Source organism: Salvelinus alpinus, chromosome 6, assembly GCF_045679555.1.
Source record: "Salvelinus alpinus chromosome 6, SLU_Salpinus.1, whole genome shotgun sequence".
NCBI lineage: Eukaryota > Metazoa > Chordata > Actinopteri > Salmoniformes > Salmonidae > Salvelinus > Salvelinus alpinus.
Genome location: NC_092091.1, coordinates 48,005,323 through 48,029,384, shown reverse-complemented (window position 1 = coordinate 48,029,384; position 24,062 = coordinate 48,005,323). Strand labels below are relative to the sequence as shown.

The following is a 24,062-nucleotide window of genomic DNA, read 5'->3' as shown; positions in this document are numbered from 1 at the left end:
CCTTCTAGATCTAGACGCTCTCTTCAACACAGTGAACTATCAGATCCTCTCCACCCTCTCAGGGCTGGGCGTCTCAGGCTCCACTCTTGGATTGCGTCCTACCTGGCAGGCCACTCCTACCAGGTGACGTGGAGAGGATCTGTGTCTGCACCACACACTCTCACTTTTGGTGTGTCTCTCCATCACGGTTGACAACTCCAGTATCGCCCTCCCGGAGTGCAAAGAATCTTAGCGTGACCCTAGACAACCATCAAAGCTTGCGTCCACTACAAGACCATGGTGCTTGCCTACGGAGCAGCAAGAACTGCCCCTCCCTACCTTCAGGCTATGCTCAAACCCTACACCCCAACCCAAGCACTCCGTTCTGCCCCCCCTCCTTCCAAAAGCACCTGAAACCCTACCTCTTTAAAAAAATCCCCCTAGCTCTGACTTTGCTGACATACTTTGAGGAAAAGTGTCTTGACTATGCCTGTGACATTTGTCCCACCTAGAACATGAATGCACTAAGTCGCTCTAGATAAGAACGTCTACTAAATTACTGAAATGTTGATGCTTGTCTAATGTCAATGCTCTAAAATTAGTTTTGAAAATATAAAATCCTTTTGTTTTTGGCAACATTGGCATATATACACTTGGTGAAAGGAAGAATGCAAATTAAATATTTTTATTTTTTTAGAGCATTTATTAATGCCGCAAGCAAAACATCACGATTTATACAGCGAGGTCATAGCTTTCAGAGAAGCTCCCTTCATTCCAAGTTATTGAACCACCTTTTCTCTTCAACCAATGAACAGTCCAGTGTGTAACTTAACATCAAGTTCATAATACTCTGTCGTAAAGAAAAGGTCTCGCAGTGTATCAGGGGAGTCTACATAGAGGACTAGTACCACTGCAGGGTATGACTAGGGACGCAGCATCAATACTTTGGAACAGAAAGACAGAATTGAGGTCGTAAAATCAGTGTCTCTGCACCTCAATTAACTAATGACTATAAACATGGTTGTTTTTGGTATGTGGGCCGTTTTCATTAGGCTCTACAGTAGTAGCTAGTGTTTGAGAGGCTCACTCCACACTAAGTGGTTGATTGTCCAGTACGGTCCAGGTTTAAGACCCTCTATTGAATTAGAATCGTTAGGGAAATTCCCATTCAAACCAGCATACCGTTTGATTAATGGACCATGTTCATGGATTAATGTTCTACTTATTCAAAAGCTGTCCTAGAATTTGGGTGGACCATGAAATGTTTTTTAAGAGCTACCGTATATCCGTTCCACACGGTTCTTACGTCATGAGATTTCTCTGGCTGCACTCCAGCAGGTGAGGCAGGAAGAAGTGTGCCGTCCCATCATCAGGCAACAGGTCCAGGAACTCCAGTGGGTTCAGCTCCATGGCAACCACCACCAGCGTTTCTGTTGTCAGGGAAAATACAGATGTTACGGTCCAAACTCTCTGAATATTAAAGGGGCAATCAGCGAGTTCTACATATTTTGTATTAATGATATACCGATTTGATTCTTGAGGAATAGAACATACATGCCTCATGATCTTAGTTCAACTGTCGTACCCCATCAGAAACCAAAAATATACGCTTGTTTTAGTCCACTGTGTGTAAACAATGTAATTGTAAACAAAAACTCTATAGCCTCAAAAAATAGTTTAAACTATAATTTTGATATCATGGATGGTCAATCCTTGCATCCATAACACTGTCTAATAATTTAGGACGGGTTACATTTCTCCAGCCCCATCCCTCAGCTGTTTACCAAAACTGCAGATTTCCCATTTTAAGTACAGCAAAGGAGGTGACATTATGGAGTTAAACCCTATGCTTGAATCACAGGCTAGTCTAAGTGTACCTTTGAGTGCAGACAGTAAGATGGCGTTCTCTCCCCCTGCTGCTCTGGTTCTCTCACACAGCTCAGGAAACAGTTTCTGCCACCACAGAGTCTGAACAAAATCACATGAATATATATATATAGAAATGTTATACAAATGTTAGAGTTCAGACTTTAGGATTGAGGTAAGGGGTTATGAGGATTTAAGGTTGTGATAAGTACTATGAGTTCCGCAGTAGGGTCAGAGGAGTTGGGGCAGTGCGTTTCACAGTAGGGTGAGAGTTACAGTGCATAGCAGGACCCACCATTTTGTTATTCTGCAGCTCGTGGTTAGCATAGGGGATGATGGCCTGAGGACATCGGTCCAGAAGCCTCTCGATGGAGCTCTCGTGGCGGTCCAGCTTGGTGGCACAGAGCAAGTGCACACTTAGCCCCGCATTGTCCCCGTCCGGCAGCTGCTCCAACAGGGGCAGGATGGACGACACATCCAGGGTGGGACCGCACAGCAGGGACTGGGGAGGAGGGGACATTGAGGGTTTATTGTTTGTTCGCCATATTGGTGAATTTACATATCCTACATATTTACAAGTAAGGCTTAACAAAGCTTTATTTTTACATGTTGATTGGTTGGTTAACTGATAGACAATGTAGAGAGATTGACCTGTAGTTTCTGGAGGTCCTCCTGGTGATCTTGAATGATACTGAAGTAAGCTGGAGTCAGGATGCTGACCCAGGGATACGGCACACCATAGTGAGAACATGAGTTGATCTACAACACAGAAACAATGTTGTTGTGGTCCTGAACTGGCTCACCTGATGCACCTAATAAATGGCTTGATGGTTAGTTGACAACTTGAATCAGGTATGCTGGCTGCGAAATAGTTAAAATGCATGGAACATCTGGGGGTCTCCGGAGGAGAGGTTTGAAAACCCCTGATCTACACAACAGATACACAACCGATACTTAGACAGTCTTACTGTAGGACTACCTCTCCACTACCTCCTAGCTAGGCTATAACCCTGGGGAACATCACGCCATAGTGACAAGAACACAACAAACTACAGAGACAGAAACACACCAGGTCGTCTGCAGTCTTGAGTGGTTTCATGCCGTGGCTGTCTCGGCGCGTGACGCGGTCAATGTAGACAGAGGTGAGGCGGAACAGCAGCTCCTGGATGACAGCTTTCTGTGACGAGGCTATCAGCAGGGCCTCCCAGAAGTCCACCAGCAGCTGAGGGCCTCCCTGGGGCCCCGGCAGGTTCACACAAAGCTTCTACAGGACACACATTTCAATACATTCACAATGACACATGAACATTTTAAAGATCATACTTGGGATCGAATCCTACAGAAATCCTTTTAGGAATGACGTACACACAAACACTGTAACCCTAACCTGGAAGAAGAGGTCAGCCTCGTCCAGTTTGACCTTGTTATTCTCGTGTAGCGCCACCATGGCTGCTACCAGCAGACCTTCCTGGCTGTCCCTGAGGTGGCGTGCCAGGGGGGTGGGCACCACCGTGTGCCCTCTGCCATGCAGCAGCAGTTTGTGCTCCTCGATGAACCCATATACCTGCAGCATCTGGGTAGGTATATAGTACATAGACAGTTAAAGCTGCAATATGTAACTTTTTAGGCAACCCAACCAAATGTACATAGAAATGTGAGCTATAGATCTGTCCTTCTCATTGAAAGCAAGTTTAAGAAGCGGTAAATCTGTTTTATGTGTGCTATTTCTATGCTTCCCGTTCTTAAGTTTATTTTTTTGCATCTTTAACTTTAGTTTTTTGGTTATGGAATATATTTCACAGCGGTTTAGATGGTACAATGATTCTCTACACAATGACTGCTTGTTTTGTCACATAAATGGAATTAGTTGAACTTACGACGTCGCTGGAGGGGAGGGCTGCCGTCTTATCGGCTCTTAACCAACCATGCTATTTTGTTTGTTTATTTCACATTGTTCGTAACTTGTTTTGTACATAATGTTGCTGCTACTGTGTCTTATGACCGAAAAGAGCTTCTGGAACTGCGATTGCTCACCTCAAACTGGAAGAAGAGTTCTTCAATGAGTCGGACGGGAGGGATATACTACTACAGACACCCGACCAGGCCCAGATTCCCGTGATTCACTGGAGAAGGGAACTGATATTTTGTGGAAAAAGATCAGGGTGCCTTGCGAGGATCAGGCGACGAGAGGCTAATCTGCCCTTGCCTTCCGTCCTGCTAGCTAATGTTCAATCGCTGGAAAATAAATGGGACGATCTGAAAGCATGTATATCCTACCAACGGGACATTAAAAACGGTTATTTCTTATGTTTCACTGAGTTGTGGCTGAACGACGACATTAAGAACATACAGCTGGCGGGTTATACACTCCATCGGCAGGACAGAACAGCAGCCTCTGGTAAGACAAGGGGCGGGGGCCTATGCATATATGTGAACAACAGCTGGTGCCCGATATCTAAGGAAGTCTTCGAGGTTATGCTCGCCTGAGGTAGAGTATCTCATGATAAGATGTAGACCACACTATCTACCTAGAGAGTTTTCATCTTTTTCGTTGCTGTCTACGTACCACCACAGACCGACGCTGGCACAAAAACAGCACTCAATGAGCTGTATACCACCATAAGCAAACAGGAAAACGCACATCCTGAGGCAGCGCTCCTAGTGGCCGGGGACTTTAATGCAGAGAAACTTAAATCAGTTTTACCTAATTTTTATCAGCATGTTAAATGTGCAACCAGAGGAAAACAATTCTACACCACCTTTACTCCACAAACAGAGACACGTACAAAGCTCTCCCTCGCCTCCCTGACCATAATTCTATCCTTCTGATTCCTGCTTACAAGCAAAAATTTAAGCAGTAAGCACCAGTGACTTGGTCTATAAAAAAGGGGTCAGATGAAGCAGATGCTAATCTACAGGACTGCTTTGCTACCTTATAAGAAATCCCACTATGCCCTCCGACGAACCATCAAAGAGGCAAAGCGTCAATGCAGGACTAAGATTGAATCGTACTACACCGGCTGTGGCAGGGCTTGCAAATTATTATAGACTACAAAGGGAAGTACAGCCGAGAGCTCCCCAGTGTCACAAGCCTACCAGACGAGCTAAATAACTTCTATGCTCGCTTCGAGGCAAGTAACACTGAAACATGCATTAGAGCATCAGCTGTTCCGGACGACTTGTGTGATCACGCTCTCCGCAGCCAATGTGATTAAGACCTTCAAACAGGTCAACATTCACAAGGCCGCAGGGCCAGACGGATTACCAGGACGTGTACTGCGAGCATGCGCTGACAAACTGGCAAGTGTCTTCACTGACATTTTCAACCTTTCCATGTCTGAGTCTGTAATACCAACATGTTTCAAGCAGACCACAGTAGTCCCTGTGCCCAAGAACACTAAGGTAACCTGCATAATTTTTATTTATTTATTTTATTTCACCTTTATTTAACCAGGTAGGCTAGTTGAGAACAAGTTCTCATTTGCAACTGCGACCTGGCCAAGATAAAGCATAGCAGTGTGAACAGACAACACAGAGTTACACATGGAGTAAACAATAAACAAGTCAATAACATGGTAGAAAAAAAGAGAATCTATATACAATGTGTGCAAAAGGCATGAGGTAGGCAATAAATCGAATAATTACAATTTAGCAGATTGACACTGGAGTGATAAATCATCAGATGATCATGTGCAAGAAGAGATACTGGTGTGCAAAAGAGCAGAAAAGTAAATAAATAAAAGCAGTATGGGGGGTGAGGTAGGTAAATTGGGTGGGTAGTTTACAGATGGACTATGTACAGCTGCAGCGATCGGTTAGCTGCTCGGATAGCAGATTTTTAAAGTTGTTGAGGGAGATAAAAGTCTCCAACTTCAGAGATTTTTGCAATTCGTTCCAGTCGCAGGCAGCAGAGAACTGGAAGGAAAGGCGTCCAAATGAGGTTTTAGCTTTAGGGATGATCAGTGAGATACACCTGCTGGAGCGCGTGCTGCGGGTGGGTGTAGCCATCGTGACCAGTGAACTGAGATAAGGCGGCACTTTACCTAGCATAGCCTTGTAGATGACCTGGAGCCAGTGGGTCTGACGACGAACATGTAGCGAGGGCCAGCCGACTAGGGCATACAGGTCGCAGTGGTGGGTCGTATAAGGTGCTTTAGTAACAAAACGAATGGCACTGTGATAAACTGCATCCAGTTTGCTGAGTAGAGTGTTGGAAGCTATTTTGTAGATGACATCGCCGAAGTCGAGGATCGGTAGGATAGTCAGTTTTACTAGGGTAAGTTTGGCGGCGTGAGTGAAGGAGGCTTTGTTGCGGAATAGAAAGCCGATTCTTGATTTGATTTTGGATTGGAGATGTTTGATATGAGTCTGGAAGGAGAGTTTGCAGTCTAGCCAGACACCTAGGTACTTATAGATGTCCACATATTCTAGGTCGGAACCGTCCAGGGTGGTGATGCTAGTCGGGCGTGCGGGTGCAGGCAGCGAACGGTTGAAAAGCATGCATTTGGTTTTACTAGCGTTTAAGAGCAGTTGGAGGCCACGGAAGGAGTGTTGTATGGCATTGAAGCTCGTTTGGAGGTTAGATAGCACAGTGTCCAAGGAAGGGCCGGAAGTATATAGAATGGTGTCGTCTGCGTAGAGGTGGATCAGGGAATCGCCCGCAGCAAGAGCAACATCATTGATGTATACAGAGAAAAGAGTCGGCCCGAGAATTGAACCCTGTGGTACCCCCATAGAGACTGCCAGAGGACCGGACAACATGCCCTCCGATTTGACACACTGAACTCTGTCTGCAAAGTAGTTGGTGAACCAGGCAAGGCAGTCATTAGAAAAACCGAGGCTACTGAGTCTGCCGATAAGAATATGGTGATTGACAGAGTCGAAAGCCTTGGCCAGGTCGATGAAGACGGCTGCACAGTAATGTCTTTTATCGATGGCGGTTATGATGTCGTTTAGTACCTTGAGCGTGGCTGAGGTGCACCCGTGACCGGCTCGGAAACCGGATTGCACAGCGGAGAAGGTACGGTGGGATTCGAGATGGTCAGTGATCTGTTTGTTGACTTGGCTTTCGAAGACCTTAGATAGGCAGGGCAGGATGGATATAGGTCTGTAACAGTTTGGGTCCAGGGTGTCTCCCCCTTTGAAGAGGGGGATGACCGCGGCAGCTTTCCAATCCTTGGGGATCTCAGATGATACGAAGGAGAGGTTGAACAGGCTGGTAATAGGGGGTGCGACAATGGCGGCGGACAGTTTCAGAAATAGGGGGTCCAGATTGTCAAGCCCAGCTGATTTGTATGGGTCCAGGTTTTCCAGCTCTTTCAGAACATCTGCTATCTGGATTTGGGTAAAGGAGAAGCTGGGGAGGCTTGGGCGAGTAGCAGCGGTGGGGGCGGGGCTGTTGGCCAAGGTTGGAGTCGCCAGGAGGAAGGCATGGCCAGCCATTGAGAAATGCTTGTTGAAGTCTTCGATTATCACGGATTTATCGGTGGTGACCGTGTTACCTAGCCTCAGTGCAGTGGGCAGCTGGGAGGAGGTGCTCTTGTTCTCCATGGACTTTACAGTATCCCAGAACTTTTTGGAGTTAGAGCTACAGGATGCGAATTTCTGCTTGAAAAAGCTGGCCTTTGCTTTCCTGACTGACTGCGTGTATTGGTTCCTGACTTCCCTGAACAGTTGCATATCGCGGGGGCTCTTCGATGCTATTGCAGTTCGCCACAGGATGTTTTTGTGCTGGTCGAGGGCAGTCAGGTCTGGAGTGAACCAAGGGCTATATCTGTTCTTGGTTCTGCATTTTTTGAACGGAGCATGCTTGTCTAATATGGTGAGGAAGTAACATTTAAAGAATGACCAGGCATCCTCAACTGACGGGATGAGGTCAATATCCTTCCAGGGTACCCGGGCCAGGTCGATTAGAAAGGCCTGCTCGCAGAAGTGTTTTAGGGAGCGTTTGACAGTGATGAGGGGTGGTCGTTTGACCACGGACCCGTGGCGGATACAGGCAATGAGGCAGTGATCGCTGAGATCTTGATTGAAGACAGCAGAGGTGTATTTGGAGGGCAGGTTGGTCAGGATAATGTCTATTAGGGTGCCCATGTTTACGGATTTAGGGTTGTACCTGGTGGGTTCCTTGATGATTTGTGTGAGATTGAGGGCATCAAGCTTGGATTGTAGGACTGCCGGGGTGTTAAGCATATCCCAGTTTAGGTCACCTAACAGAACAAACTCTGAAGCTAGATGGGGAGCGATCAATTCACAGATGGTGTCCAGGGCACAGCTGGGAGCTGAGGGGGGTCGGTAGCAGGCGGCAACAGTGAGAGACTTATTTCTGGAGAGATTAATTTTTAAAATTAGAAGTTCGAACTGTTTGGGCATAGACCTGGAAAGTATGACAGAACTTTGCAGGCTATCTCTGCAGTAGATTGCAACTCCTCCCCCTTTGGCAGTTCTATCTTGACGGAAAGTGTTATAGTTGGGTATGGAAATCTCAGAATTTTTGGTGGCCTTCCTAAGCCAGGATTCGGACACGGCAAGGACATCAGGATTGGCAGAGTGTGCTAAAGCGGTGAGTAAGGCAAACTTAGGGAGGAGGCTTCTGATGTTGACATGCATGAGGCCAAGGCTTTTTCGATCGCAGAAGTCAACAAATGAGGGTGACTGGGGACATGCAGGGCCTGGGTTTACCTCCACATCACCCGAGGAACAGAGGAGTAGTAGGATGAGGGTGCGGCTAAAGGCTATCAAAACTGGTCGCCTAGAGCGTTGGGGACAAAGAATAAAAGGAGCAGATTTATGGGCGTGGTAGAATAGATTCTGGGCATAATGTGCAGACAGGGGTATGGAGGGGCGCGGGTACAGCGGAGGCAAGCCCAGGCACTGGGTGATGATAAGAGAGGTTGTATCTCTGGACATGCTGGTCTCAATGGGTGAGGTCACCGCATGTGTGGGGGGTGGGACAAAGGGGGTATCAGAGGTACGGAGAGTGGAACTACAGGGTCCATTGCAAACCAAAACAATGATAATGAAAACTAGCCTGAACAACAGTATGCAAGGCATATTGATATTTGAGAGAGACATACAATAAGGCATAAAGTGATTGCAGGTCTTGATTGGGAGAGCTAGCTAAAACAACAGGTAAGATAACAGCAGCAATAACAGGGTGCTAGTCTAACACAGCAACAACAGGTAAAAATGGCGACGACTAGGCAGAGAGGGTCGGATTAACTACACACAGATCCTGAGTTAAAGCACAGAGCCGACAGATAAAACACGAATAAACAGAATGGAGTACCGTGAATTAATGGACAGTCAAGCATGCATCAGCTATGTAGCCAAGTGATCATAGTGTCCAGGGGGCAGCCGTAGATGGAGCAGAGGAGGCCTCCACTAAGCTAGCACGCGGCGTTTAAAGTTAGTAGCCCGGGGGGTGGTCTGCTCAGACGGAGGGGGTCTGCTCAGACGTGGTTGTGTCGACAGAGAATCCAAGCCAGATGGCGATGGCGAAAGAGAGGTTGTGAATTGTAGAATTGTGTTTGCTAACTGGTGCTAGCTTCGTGGCAGTGGCGCTAGCTGCGCTAGCCGCAAGCTAGCTGTGAGGATCAGAAGCAGTGGCTCAGGGATTACGGCAGGAATCCGGCGTTGTTGTCGAGAGACAGTCCGATGCTGGTAAATTGGTGAGTAATATCCAGGCTAATAACAGGGCTGGTGTCTGTGCAGAAGGTAAAAGCTACTAGCAGCGGCAAAAAAAATGGCTAAATTAGCTTGTAGCTGGTATTGTAGCCCAAGAATTCGCTGGTAGACCTCTTCAGCTAGCCGGCAGATGGGCCTAGCTCGAGGCTAGCTCAAGGCTAACTGGTGCTTGCTTCGGGACAGAGGTGTTAGCCAGTAGTAGCCACTCGGTTGCAGCTAGCTAGCTGTGATGATACGGTGTAATTGTCCAGAGCTTGCGTCAGGAATCCGGTGATGTGGTAGAGAAAAAGCAGTCCTATATGCTCTGGGTTGATATCGCGCTTGCAGCTAGCCGGCAGATGGGCCTAGCTCGAGGCTAGCTCAAGGCTAACTGGTGCTTGCTTCGGGACAGAGGTGTTAGCCAGTAGTAGCCACTCGGTTGCAGCTAGCTAGCTGTGATGATACGGTGTAATTGTCCAGAGCTTGCGTCAGGAATCCGGTGATGTGGTAGAGAAAAAGCAGTCCTATATGCTCTGGGTTGATATCGCGCTTGCAGCTAGCCGGCAGATGGGCCTAGCTCGAGGCTAGCTCAAGGCTAACTGGTGCTTGCTTCGGGACAGAGGTGTTAGCCAGTAGTAGCCACTCGGTTGCAGCTAGCTAGCTGTGATGATACGGTGTAATTGTCCAGAGCTTGCGTCAGGAATCCGGTGATGTGGTAGAGAAAAAGCAGTCCTATATGCTCTGGGTTGATATCGCGCTTGCAGACTGGCAGGTATTGGCCCGGTATTGAAGCTGGCTGTGTCCGAGTTGAGGGTGAAGACCGCAGCAGTGGCTAACTGACTACTAGCTAGTAGCTAGTTATCTGGCTAGCTTCTGCTTGGGGTTACGGTTCTAAAGTATAAAAAAAATAGCAGGTCCGTACCACATTGGGTGAGGCGGAATGTAGGAATGTATATTCAGTTCCTAGATGGAAAGTGAAATTAAAATATATACGAAATGTATACGAAAAATACGAAGACTATTTACTATTTACTATTTACACGCGACAGGACAATACAGGACAATACAAACACACGTCCGACTGCTACGCCATCTTGGATTCCAAATGACTACACATAGCACTCACGTCTGTAGCCATGAAGTGCTTTGAAAGGCTGGTCATGGCTCACATCAACACCATTATCCCAGAAACCCTAGAAACTCCAATTTGTATACCGCACCCACAGATCCACAGATAATGTAATCTCTATTGCACTCCATACGGCCCTTTCACACCTGCTCAAAAGGAACACCTATGTGCAAATGCTATTCATGGACTACAGCTCAGTGTTCAACACCATAGTGCCCTCAAAGCTCATTACTAAGCTAAGGACCCTGGGACTAAACACCTCCCTCTGCAACTGGATTCTGGACTTCCTGACGGGCCGCCCCCCAGATGGTAAGGATAGGTAACAACACATCCGCCACGCTGATCCTCAACACGGGGGCCCCTCAGGGGTGCGTGCTCAGCCCCCTCCTGTACAGCCCTGTTCACTCATGACTGCACGGCCAGGCATGACTCCAACACCATCATTAAGTTTGCTGATGACACAACAGTGGTAGGCCTGATCACCGACAACGATGAGACAGCCTTTAGGGAGGAGGTCAGAGACCTGACCATGTGGTGCAAGGACAACAACCTCTCCCTCAATGTGATCAAGACAAAGGAGATGATTGTGGACTACAGGAAGAGGAGGACTGAGCACGCACCCATTCTCATCGACGGGGCTGTAGTAGAGCGGGTTGAGAGCTTCAAGTTCCTTGGCGTCCACATCACCAATAAACTAACATGGTCCAAGCCCACCAAGACAGCCGCGAAGAGGGCACGACAAAACCTATTCTTCCTCAGGAGACTGAAAAGATGTTGCATGCGTCCTCAGATCCTCAAAATGTTTTACAGCTGCACCATCGAGAGCATCCTGACGGGTTGCATCACTGCCTGGTATTGCAACTGTTCGGCCTCCGACCGCAAGGCACTACAGAGGGTAGTGCGTACGGCTCAGTACATCACCGGGGCCAAGCTTCCTGCCATCCAGGACCTCTATACCAAGCAGTGTGAGAGGAAGGCCCTAAAAATGGTCAAAGACTCCAGCCACCCTAGTCATAGACTGTTCTCTCTGCTACCTCACGGCAAGCGGTATCGGAGCGCCAAGTCTAGGTCCAAGAGGCTCCTAACTACCTTCTACCCCCAAGCCATAAGAATCCTGAACAGCTAATCAAATGGCTACCGACACTATTTGCATTGCCCCCCCCTCTTCTACGCTGTTGCTACTCTGCTTTTATCTGTGGATAGACACTTTAATAACTCTATCTACATGTACATATTACCTCAATACCGGTGCCACCACACATTGACATTGACTCTGTACTGGTACCCCCTGTATATAGCCCCACTATTGTTATGTACTGCTGCTCTTTCATTATATGTTATTCTTATCTTTTTTTCCCCCCTGTATTTTTTTCAAACTGCATTGTTGGTTAATGGCTTGCAAGTAAGCATTTCACTGTAAGGTCTACTATATGTTCTATACCTGTTGTATTCGGCACATGTGACAAATAAAATTTGATTTGAACTATTAAAATTTCAGCAACCAGGAAATGGCGGGAGCGATTTCTGCCTATTGCGCCTTTAATGTACACACATCATGGAAATACGCAGTAGTACGTATACCACATCTACATACTAAACCACTTCATTTGGATCCACAGTAAAACATCACAGTATAATATAATCTACATTTCAATACACACTAACCTCTGTGTGTCTGTCCATGTGTTGTCTGTAGAGCTGCAGGTCTCCCATGCGGAGGGCCAGGGCAGCCATGGAGAGAGTGAGGGGTACAGAGGGGGCTCCGATGGACTCTAGGCGCTCTAGGTGGGCCAGGCCACTGTCAGGACTGGCTCTGACCATGGAGGGGCTGGCTATAACATGGGGGAGCTGGGACGGCTCGGCCACACCGAAGATATCCAGCACCTTGTTGGCTGTCTCCTACAATACACACACAGGCAAGAACCCTCGAATATCAACATTCAACACTATTGAATCAGATGTGCTAGTGTTGGAATTTAACAAAAATGTGGAATGGCTGGAGGTCTCCAAGGACTGGTGTAGCTACCTCCGTGAGCTCCTCCATGGTCTCCTCATAGAGTGAGTGTTTGAGGAAGAAGAGGAACCCCTTCCCATAGCCACAGGGGCTGCTGGACAGACACCTGTTCCTGGAGATCACCTCTGTCACAGACAGGCCTGACATCTTATAGTAGGGCAGGGCCAGGTGGCAGTCACGCTTATCAAACCTACACATCAGTGGAAGAAACAGTCACACTTTACATTAAGTGTCCAGTGACACATTTGAAAAATAGTTGTTGACAAAGGTGCAAACCAGTCAAAAAAATCCACAAAATCAATCAATCAATCAGCTAACATCTAAATCAATAAACTAGCATATTAATCAACTAACATACTGTATCAATAAATAACATATCAATCAACCTTGATTTTAATGTGACCCCGAACCAACTGACCTACTGAAGCAGTCTCCTAAATGGGCACAGCTCTCCTGGAAGGCCTGCTGCAGCTCCTGTCTGTCTGTGGTTCTGTCAGTGGTGCTGCCTATTTTGTCTGTTGCTGTATATCCCAGGGACTGGGCTAGGTTCTGGTCACTGCTCTGAGGCTGCTCCACGGGATTTCCCACCCGGGGGTCCAGGAGCGTGGCTCTCAGGAGGAGGTGGGCCTCACTGAGCAGGTGCAGACAGCTCTGAGACAGAGGGTTGGTCTCCTCATACTTCTTACTATACTCCACCTAGCCCAGAGAAAAGGTTCATTGTTGAACGCAAGGTTAAACAGCATAAATGCATCATTCAGCACAACAGAGCCAAAGAAAAATGAATGGTAAAAATGAGTAACGTCTCGTAAACATTAAGGCTTTGGTTGATATGTTGTTCTGGTGTTGAGGTGCTGTACCATCTCATTGTAGAGTTGGAGTGGGGGGACGGTGTTGACCACGTATAGATTCCAGCCGTGACTCATCTCAATGGGATCCCGGTGCTTGGTGAAGGATGACTTCCTATTCCTGGGATCAGAGGTCAGGGAAGCAGGAAGTACAGTCAGCTCATCTCCATAACGCCAGTCACTTCTGTAACACCGGTCATTCTGGCCCACAGATGGCTGATATTACAGCTTCTAGGTCAGAAACTACAGCTCAGCTCCAATGACATTAAACACAAGAGGTTACAGTTAACCCCTGGTGTGGACCATGCAGTACACTAACTCTCTAGCTCAATTTGAGTTCACATGAATGGCACAAACCTATTCGGTAAAAGACCACCAAACATTTAGTTTCAGTTCCAGTTTAAATTATCCAGTTTAACTTAGAGGTTAGTTTAAGGAACTAGCGAGCAACAATCACCAGTGGAAGTTATTGAGGGCAGTGTTTCTGGAGTTGATGTGAATCAAACATGTTGCATGTTTTTCTTCATGACTCCACAAGTTAACACACAAGGCTGATAAATAAAAATATATACCAATTTCATTTAAGGACCAAAAAACTGACAGCTGTGCCATATAAATTGCAAAATAGTTGGGAAGAGATTTTCGATGTACCCATTCCATGGCACATGGTTTATGAATTGATACGCAAAACAACGCCGGATTCAAAACTTCGAATTTTTCAATTTAAATTACTGTACAAAATTCTTGCAACTAATAGAATGTTATATATATGGGGTATACAATCTTCCCAGCTCTGCAGATTCTGTTGTGAGGAGGCAGAGTCATTAGATCATTTATTTTGGTATTGTCCATATGTAGCTCGTTTTTGGTCACAGGTCCAGGAATGGCTGAAGAATTGCAACATTTGCCTAAAACTAACGCTACAGATAGCAATACTGGGGGATTTGAAAAGCCATAGTCAATCAATCAATAATATAATAATTATTTTAGCAAAAATGTTTATTTTTAATTTACAATCTATAGAAGCTATGAGAATAGGAAGGTTCAAGTCTTTTGTGAAGCATCACAGCACAGTTGAAAAATATATGGCAAATAAAAATCCGAAATGGATGATGTTGGAAGATAGATGGGAGGGGTTGAGTGGAACTGAAGGGTGGGACTAATAACAAGATAAACAATGTAGGGCATACGGGATCTGTGAAATGTGTATAGGTGCGGAGCTTTTGTGAAATAGCACAGTTACAAGTGGAAATAAAATTGGATGGACAACAGAAATAGAGGAAGGACTAAGAACAAATAAGAGAGAACTATTGTAAAGTGGACTGTGTCTGTAAGATGGGTATAAGATGTATAAATTGAAGGTAAAAGCAGAAGTGTTTATTAGTTTACTCCAATTGGGGGATCGGTGGTAGGGTGCGGGGAATAATAATAAAGGTATATTCTTTAAAAAAGTATGTATGTCTATATAGGTATGTGTATGTATATATGTGTATATGTATGCATGCGTGTATGGATATATATATTTACCCCAAAAAATATGGGGGATTGGAAATGATGCAGACAATTACATTGGAAGCAACATTCTTTCCGCAAGATTAAGCTGATCCAACCCCCCCATATAAGAAGAAAAAAAAAAAAAAAAAAAAAAAAACACACAAGGCTGAACTCATTGTGCACACCATGTTCTGAACCCATTGTGGGTGTGTGTTCTATATGTCCTGTATAGCCTCTAGCAGCTACAGCTAATGACGGACCGGACACTATTATTAAACACTCCCTCTACTTCTCCTTCCTAAGTAGCTTATGGCTATAGTGCCAAGCACTCTCATATGATATTAAAGCCCCCTGTGTGTGATTTGTGTGTGTGTGATTTGGAGAAAGGGTCAGCTTGGTGGAGGATAGGAATTGCCTGCATGTTTCCCTACTTCGCTTCTGTGAATGCCTGGCCTCACTTCTTAATTCTAGTGGTCATGTGGTGCCTGTTGCACATGACTTGATCACATAAATAAAGTTGAGAAATAAGTTCTCATGAAAATATCAGATATAGTTCTTTCTTCCGACCTCTGGATCCTTCATGCTCTCTAGAGCAGGGGTGGACAAACCACAGCGTGCGGGACATTCCAGGGCAAACTTGAACTTTTAGAACTAGATAGAAAGTATGTAGAAATTATAATGGACCTACACTACAGGTCAAAAGTTTTAGAACATAGTTTTGATGTCTTCATCATTATTGTACCATGTAGAAAATAATCAAAATAAAGAAAAACCCTTGAATGAGTAGGTGTATCCAAACTTTTGACTGGTACCGGACAAAAATGAAGTTTCAGAATGTCCCCAGTGAAAGTTGCGCCCGATTGTATGTGTGGGGTACAGATATGAGGTAGTCATTCAGAAATGATGTTAAACACTATTACTGCACACAGTGAGTGGGTTCATGCAACTTATTATGTGACTTGTTAAGCACATTCTTCCTCCTGAACTTATTTAGGGTTGCCATAACAAAGGGGTTGAATACTTATTGACTCAAGACATTTCAGCTTTTCATTTTTTATGAATGAGTAAAAATGTCTAAAAACATAATTCTACTTTGACATTATGGGTTATTGTTTGTAGGCCAGTGACACAAAATCAACATTTTATCAATTTTTAATTTAGGCTGTAACACAACAAAATGTGAAAAAGTAAAGGGGTGTAAATACTTTCTGAAGGCACTGTACATGGAACATCATGTACATCATGTACAGTGAACATTAACGTTTAATAATCTCAGTGCGCCTGACTCTAGAGCAGGGGTGGGCAAAGTTTTTGGCTTGAGGGCCACATCAGGATCTCAAAATTCAACAGAGGGCCGCACAGATTTCTTTTAGACCGATTTGGTTGCCCATTTTGCGGATAGAAAAAGGGCAGTTATTTGAAAATATATGGATCAAAAGTTTTAGAACACCTACTCTGGGTTTTTCTTTATTTTTTGTTGAACACTTTTTTGTTTACTACATGATTCCATATGTGTTATTTCATAGTTTTGATGTCTTCACTATTATTCTACAATGTACAAAATAGTAAAAATAAAGAAAAAACCTTGAATGAGTAGGTGTGTCCAAACTTTTGACTGGTACTAATAAATATATATATTACCAATTATATGATGTCCCCCCCACTTCTAAAACCAAAGTTGCACCCCTGTATACAATTATCTGTGAGGTTCCTCAGTCGAGCAGTGAATTTCAAACACAGATTCAATCACAAAGACCAGAGAGGTTTTCCAATGCCTCAAAAAGAAGGTCACCAATTGGTAGATGGGTAAAAATAAAAACAATCAGACATTGAATATCCCTTTGAGTATTGTGATGTTATTAATTTGCTGCATCATGTTATGGGTATGATTAGGGCTGTTGAGGAGACCCTATTACTGACACACCGGAGGTCATGAGTCAGGACTACAGTAAAATTCCATGTGACCGTTGAGTCACGGTAATCTACTCTTACGCACTCTGGACATGCGTTGACAGTACCCAACTCACTATCAACCATCAGGTCGCCAATGGCCTGGTACTCAGCGCTCTATTGTCCCTCTAACCACTCTGACATCAATGCAATCGAAAATCACATAAAACATTTACCATCAAAATAGTATTGTGCTTTTAAAACTCATCTTACTGTGATGATTCATCTGTAGAAAGAAGTTCAACAACAGGTTGAAACTGAGTGGAAAACACGGTTATTGTTGATGTTGTTTCAAAGCCTAACACAACAAAATGTAAAATGTTCTAAGGGGATTATTAATTCAAAACACCCATACGCATATTAGAGCTTATGCATACAGTGCATTTGGAAAATATTTTGTTATGTTTGTCTTATTCTAAAATTGATTTAAATGACAAAGCGAAACGGGTTTTTAGAAATGTTTGCAAATGTATTAAAAATAAAAACAGAAATACCTTATTTACATACGTTTTCAGACCCTTTGCTATGAGACTTGAAATTGAGCTCAGGTGCATCCTGTTTCCATTGATCATCCATGAGATGTGTCTACAACTTGATTGGAGTCCAGCTGTAGTAAATTCTATTGAGTTGGACATGATTTGGAAAGGCACACACCTGCCACTATAAGGTCCCACAGTTGACAGTGCATGTCAGAGCAAAAACCAAGCCATTAGGTCAAAGGAATTGTCTGTAGAGCTTAGAGATAGAATTGTGTCGAGGCACAGATCTGGGGAAGGGTACGAAAAAATGTCCGCAGCATTGAAGGTTCCCAAGAACACAGTGGCCTCCATCATTCTTAAATGGAAGAAGTTTGGAACTACCAAGACTCTTCCTAGAGCTGGCCGCCCCGCCAAACTGAGCAATCGGGGGAGAAGGGTCTTGGTCAGGGACGTGACTATGAACCCGATGGTTCCTCTGTGGAGATGGGAAAACCTTCCAGAAGGACAACCATCTCTGCAGCACTCCACCAATTAGGCCTTTATGGTAGAGTGGCCTGACAGAAGCCACTCCTCAGTAAAAGGTATGACAGCCCGCTTGGAGTTTGCCAAAAGGCACCTAAGGACTCTCAGACCATGAGAAACAAGATTATCTGATCTGATGAAACCAAGAATCAACTCTTTGGCCTGAATGCCAAGCGTCACGTCTGGAGGAAACCTGGCACCATCTCTACGGTGAAGCATAGTGGTGGCAGCATCATGCCGTGGGGATGTTTTTCAGTGGCAGGGACTGGGAGACTAGTCAGGAGAGGGAAAGATAAACAGAGCTTTGATGAAAACCTGCTCCAGAGCTCTCAGGACCTCAGACTGGGGCTAAGGTTCACCTTCCACCAGGACAATGACTCTAAGCACACAGCCAACACAACGCAGGAGTGGCTTCGGGACAAGTCTCTAAAGGTCCTTGAGTGGCCCAGCCAGAGTCAGGACTTGAACCCGATCGAACATCTCTGGAGAGACCTGAAAACAACTGTGCAGCAACGCTCCCCATCCGACATGACAGAGCTTGAGAGGATCTGCAGAGAAGAATGGGAGAAACTTCCCAAATACAGGTGCGCCAAGCTTGTAGAGTCTTACCCAAGAAGACTGTAAGGCTGTAATCGCTGCCAAAGGTGCTTCAACAAAGTACTGAGTAAAGGGTCAGAATACTTACAGTTGCAGTCGGAAGTTTACATACACTTATGTTGGAGTCATTAAAACTCGTTTTTCAACCACTCCACAAATTTCTTGTTAATTAAAACTTCTTCAGGCTAGGGTCCTTTTTTCTGAATTTCCGCCTGACTGATGTAACCAAAGTAAACTGCCTGTTACTCAGGCCCAGAAGCCAGGATATGCATTTAATTGGTACCATTGGATAGAAAACACTTTGAAGTTTGCAGAAATGTAAATAATGTATGAGACTATAACACAATAGATATGGTAGGAGAAAATACAAAAAATACAAAGAAAAACCAATCAGAATATATTTTTTTTGAGAGCCCATGCTCTTTTAATGGAAAGTCTAGGGGCATATCCAAATCCAGCTCCCAGATTGCAATTCCTATGGCTTCCACAAGATGTCAACAGTCTTTGTTCAAGGTTTCAGGCTTCAGAGTTTTAGTACTGGGACTCAGAGTTGGAAATCAGTCTGTGTGCGCGCGATGAAGAGGAAGTGCACCTGCTAATATCGCTTTCCTATTGAACATACCTTTCCTTATAAAATATTATAGTTTAATTACATTTTAGGGTACCTGACGATTAAATAGAAACTTATTTTGACTTGTTTTAACTTCTCTAGGTTAGGGGGCAGCATTCGGAATTTTGGATGAAAAGCATGCCCAAATTAAACTGCCTGCTTCTCGGGCCCAGAAGATATGATATGCATATAACTGGTAGATTCCGATAGAAAACACTCTAAAGTTTCCAAAACTGTTAAAATAGTGTCTGTGAGTATAACAGAACTGATTTGGCTGACAAAAACCTGAGAAAAATCTAGGAAGTAGGATTTTTTTGGGTTTTGTAGTTTTCTATTCAATGCCATTACAGTATCCATTGACTTAGGACTCAAATTGCAGTTCCTATGCCTTCCACTAGATGTCAACAGTCTTTAGAAATTGTTTCAGGCTTGTATTCTGAAAAATAAGGGAGTAAGAGCAGTCTGAATGAGTGGACCCTGCCGTGTCACAGAGCTTTTTCATGCGCGTGGCCGAGAGAGTGCCTTTCATGTTTACCTTTTATATTGACGACGTTATTGTCCGCTTGAAATATTATCGATTATTTATGTTAAAAACAACCTGAGAATTGAATATAAACATCATTTGACATGTTTCTATGAACTTTACGGATACAATTTGGATTCTTTGTCTGCCTGTTGTGACTGCGTTTGAGCCTGTGGATTACTGAAGAAAACACGCGAACAAAACGGAGGTTTTTGGATATAAAGAGACTTTATCGAACAAAAGGAACATTTATTGAGTAAATTAATGTCTTCTGAGTGCAACCATATGAAGATCATCAAAGGTAAGGGATTCATTTTATCTCTATTTCTGACTTGTGTAACTCTTCTACTTGGCTGGTTACTGTTTGTAATGATTTGTCTGCTGGGCAATGTTTTCAAATAATCGTAAGGTATGCTCTCGCCGCAAAGCATTTTTTTTTTTAAATCTGACACCGTGGTTGGATTCATAAGAAGTTAATCTTTAAACCTATGTAAAATATGTTTTGTTTTCTGAATTTTTATAATGAGTATTTCTGTATTTGAATTTGGCGCCCTGCAGTTTCACTGGCTGTTGAAGAGGTGGGACGCTACCGTCTCACGTACCCTAGAGAGGTTAACAAAGTTTTGCGGTAGCTTTTTGGATTCCTTTCTCTGCACGTTGAACGAGTGGATTACTCAAATCGATGGAGCCAACTAAACATACTTTTTGGGATATAAAGAAGGATTTTATCTAACAAAACGACACTACATTTTGTAGCTGGGACCCTTTGAATTGCAAATCAGAGGAAGATTTTCAAAAAGTAAGTCGCTATTTGTGATTTGTGATTTTATGAAGCCTGTGCCGGTGGAAAAATATGTTGATATGGGGCGCCGTCCTCAAACAATCGCAGGGCATGCTATCGCTGTAAAGCATATTGTAAATCTGACAATGCAGTTAGATGAACAAGAATTTAAGCTTTTAACCGATATAAGACACTTGTATGTACCTAAATGTTTAATATCCATAATTTTTATGATTATTTATTTGAATTGCGCGCCCTCCAATTTCACCGGAAGTTGTCAACGGGTGTCCCGCTAGGCATTGACTGACCTTCATGTCTTAAAGTAATGATGGACTGTCATTTCTCGTTGCTTATTTGAGCTGTTCTTGCCATAATATGGACGTGGCCTTTTACCAAACAGGGCTATCTTCTGTATACCACCCCTACCTTGTAACAACACAACTGATTGGCTTAAATGCATTAAGGAAAGAAATTCCACAAATTAACAAGGCACACCTGTTAACTGAAATGCATTCCAGGTGACTACCTAATGAAGCTGGTTGAGAGAATGCCAAGAGTGTGCAAAGCTGTCATCAAGGCAAAGGGTGGCTACTTTGAAGAATCTCAAATCTCAAATATATTTTGATTTGTTTAACACTTTTTTGGTTACTACATGATCCCATGTGTTATTTCATCATTTTGATGTCTTCACTATTATTCTACAATGTAGAAAATAGTAAAAATAAAGAAAAACCCTGGAATGAGTAGGTGTGTCCAAACTTTTGACTGGTTCTGTATATACTTACAATGCAATCTTTTGAATACCAATGTGAAGAAATAGAGTGTAGTTTCAGTGCTTCATAAATGATGGATGTGTGTAGTGACAATGTTTCCATAATTGTGCTACACACCAAGTTGTTCTATGGGTAGGATCAGATTTTGTCTGGGTGATTTGGCCAAAATATCCTATCACAATATTTTTACATTTTTGACAGTATTTTATGTTTCTGAATAATATAAGGCAACAAATGAATTCTAAGTGGTTTTAACAGGCTTTCTCCATACTGATTGTTTTATACTCAACCAAACTAGGTCAAAACTGACAGTGAAGTAACTTTTCATTCATTTATCTGTATCAAAATACCATTATAAACTCAGCAAAAGAAAATGTCCCCTTTTCAGGACCCTGTCTTTCAAAGGTAATTCGTAAAAATCCAAATAATTTCACAGATCTTCATTGTAAAGGGTTTAAACACTGTTTCCCATGCTTGTTCAATGAACCATAAACAATTAATGAACATGCACCCGTGGAACGGTCGTTAAGACACGAACAGCTTACAGACGGTAGGCAATTAAGGTCACCGTTATGAAAACTTAGGACACTAGAGGCCTTTCTACTGAATCTGAAAAACACCAAAAGAAAGATGCCCAGGGTCCCTGCTCATCTGCATGAACATGCCTTTGGCATGCTGCAAGGCATGAGGACTGCAGATGTGGCCAGGGCAATAAATTGCAATGTCAGTACTGTGAGACGCCGAAGACAGCGCTACAGGGAGACAGGATGGACAGCTGATCGACCTCGCAGTGGCAGACCACGTGTAACAAAACCTGCACAGGATCGGTACATCCGAACATCACACCTGCGGGACAGGTACAGGATGGCAACAACAACTGCCCGAGTTACACCAGGAACGCACAATCCCTCCATCAGTGCTCAGACTGACCGCAATAGACTGAGAGAGGCTGGACTGAGGGCTTGTAGGCCTGTTGTAAGGCAGGTCCTCACCAGACATCACTGGCAACAACGTCGCCTATGGGCACAAACCCACCGTCGCTGGACCAGACAGGACTGGCAAAAAGTGCTCTTCACTGACGAGTCGCGGTTTTGTCTCACCAGTGGTGATGGTCGGATTCACGTTTATCGTCGAGGGAATGAGCGTTACACCGAGGCCTGTACTCTGGAGCGGGATCGATCGTCATGGTCTGGGGCGGTGTGTCACAGCATCATCGGACTGAGCTTTTTGTCATTGAAAGGCAATCTCAACGCTGTGCGTTACAGGGAAGACATCCTCCTCTCTCATGTGGTACCCTTCCTGCAGTCTGATCCTGACATGACCCTCCAGCATGACAATGCCACCAGCCATACTGCTCGTTCTGTGCGTGATTTCCTGCAAGACAGCAATGTCAGTGTTCTGCCATGGCCAGCGAAGAGCCCGGATCTCAATCCCATTGAGCACGTCTGGGACCTGTTGGATCGGAGGGTGAGGGCTAGGGCCATTCCCCTAGAAATGTCCGGGAACTTGCAGGTGCCTTGGTAGAAGAATGGGGTAACATCTCACAGCAAGAACTGCCAAATCTGGTGCAGTCCATGAGGAGGAGATGCACTGCAGTACTTAAAGCAGCTGGTGGCCACACCAGATACTGACTGTTACTTTAGATTTTGACCCCCCCTTTGTTCAGGGACACATTATTCAATTTCTGTTAGTCGCATGTCTGTGGAACTTGTTCAGTTTATGTCTCAGTTGTTGAATCTTGTTATGTTCATACAAATATTTACACATATTAAGCTTGCTGAAAATAAACGCAGTTGACAGTTAGAGGACGTTTCTTTTTTTGCTGAGTTTAGATGGTATTGAAAAAAATCATACCGGTTTACCTTAAAATATGATATCGGCCAGCCCTAGATCAGTGTCTTACCATAGATCTATAACATTCTCATAATTTGAATTGGTCAGATTTTGAAGCAGTATTTAGTTTGGTTTGAGTCAATTGCACAGGTATATTTCCTTTCTAATCGAGCGCAGCTCTAGCTATGACTACAGTCTCTGACTGACTGAATGATGTGTGACCTACAGGTTCCTGCGAGCAGCCCTCTCTGTGTCCTCCCTGGTCTCCACGTCTGCAGCGGTTAGCAGGACGATGTGGTGGCGATCATGACACAGAGCCTTTAGACCAATGAACAGCTGGATCCGCAAAGCACACACCTCCATGGTGATGGGAGGACAGGCCTGCACACAACACAACAGCCAGTTACACTTAAGCGACTTGTATTACCTGGTGGTTGTTTATGTTTAGTTGGTGAAATTGTAATTACCACTTTTGTATCTTTGGGATTCATTAAAAATAATCACATTAATGCTACATGTCAACCGTTTCTTGCAGATGTTATGGTCTTACACTGGAAACTGAAGGTAGGCCTAAATGGTTTTGTTTGAATATGGGTCACAGGGCAGTGTAAATAGTCAAGAAACACAAAGACAAAGTCACACTTTAGTAGCCTTTCGGGTAAATTCGATCAACTTCTATGCCTGTGCGCTTCTAAAAATGAATCTTTCAGCACTTCACTCACGGTGGGCACAGCACCCCAGGCACAGTTGCTGCGTGAGACTCTGGGATATATGGGACTCTTCGTAGTTCCTTGTGTGATTAGCTACCAGCTATGAAACAAAATGTCAGAAATACTTTGAAAATAGCTACAGCAGCAATTCTTTGCACATGCACTCATACTTTACTTTTTCAGTTCGCACACATCTATTTTTTTAGGCGCATATGCGAGTGTGCTGCTCTGATTCCACTGTGTAACTGTTTGACACGCACACATGTATAGACACAAACTGCAACTGTGTAAG

At 44.3% G+C, this 24,062-nt stretch overlaps 1 protein-coding gene across 1 annotated transcript in view; it reads right to left on the bottom strand.

Annotated features, from left to right (window-relative positions):
- Positions 1–648: 648 nt before the first annotated feature.
- LOC139577576 (BLOC-2 complex member HPS3-like) overlaps positions 649–24,062 on the bottom strand; it is a 29,620-nt gene continuing 6,206 nt past the window's right edge. The window contains exons 8-18 of the mRNA XM_071404684.1: positions 23,287–23,441; positions 13,511–13,619; positions 13,072–13,349; positions 12,666–12,843; positions 12,305–12,538; positions 3,233–3,418; positions 2,915–3,109; positions 2,497–2,604; positions 2,141–2,347; positions 1,857–1,947; positions 649–1,409 (exon numbers count right to left, since the gene is read on the bottom strand). Coding sequence (XP_071260785.1) covers positions 1,282–1,409; positions 1,857–1,947; positions 2,141–2,347; positions 2,497–2,604; positions 2,915–3,109; positions 3,233–3,418; positions 12,305–12,538; positions 12,666–12,843; positions 13,072–13,349; positions 13,511–13,619; positions 23,287–23,441 — 1,869 coding nt within the window. The 3' untranslated portion in view covers positions 649–1,281. The remainder of the gene's footprint in view (positions 1,410–1,856; positions 1,948–2,140; positions 2,348–2,496; positions 2,605–2,914; positions 3,110–3,232; positions 3,419–12,304; positions 12,539–12,665; positions 12,844–13,071; positions 13,350–13,510; positions 13,620–23,286; positions 23,442–24,062) is intronic.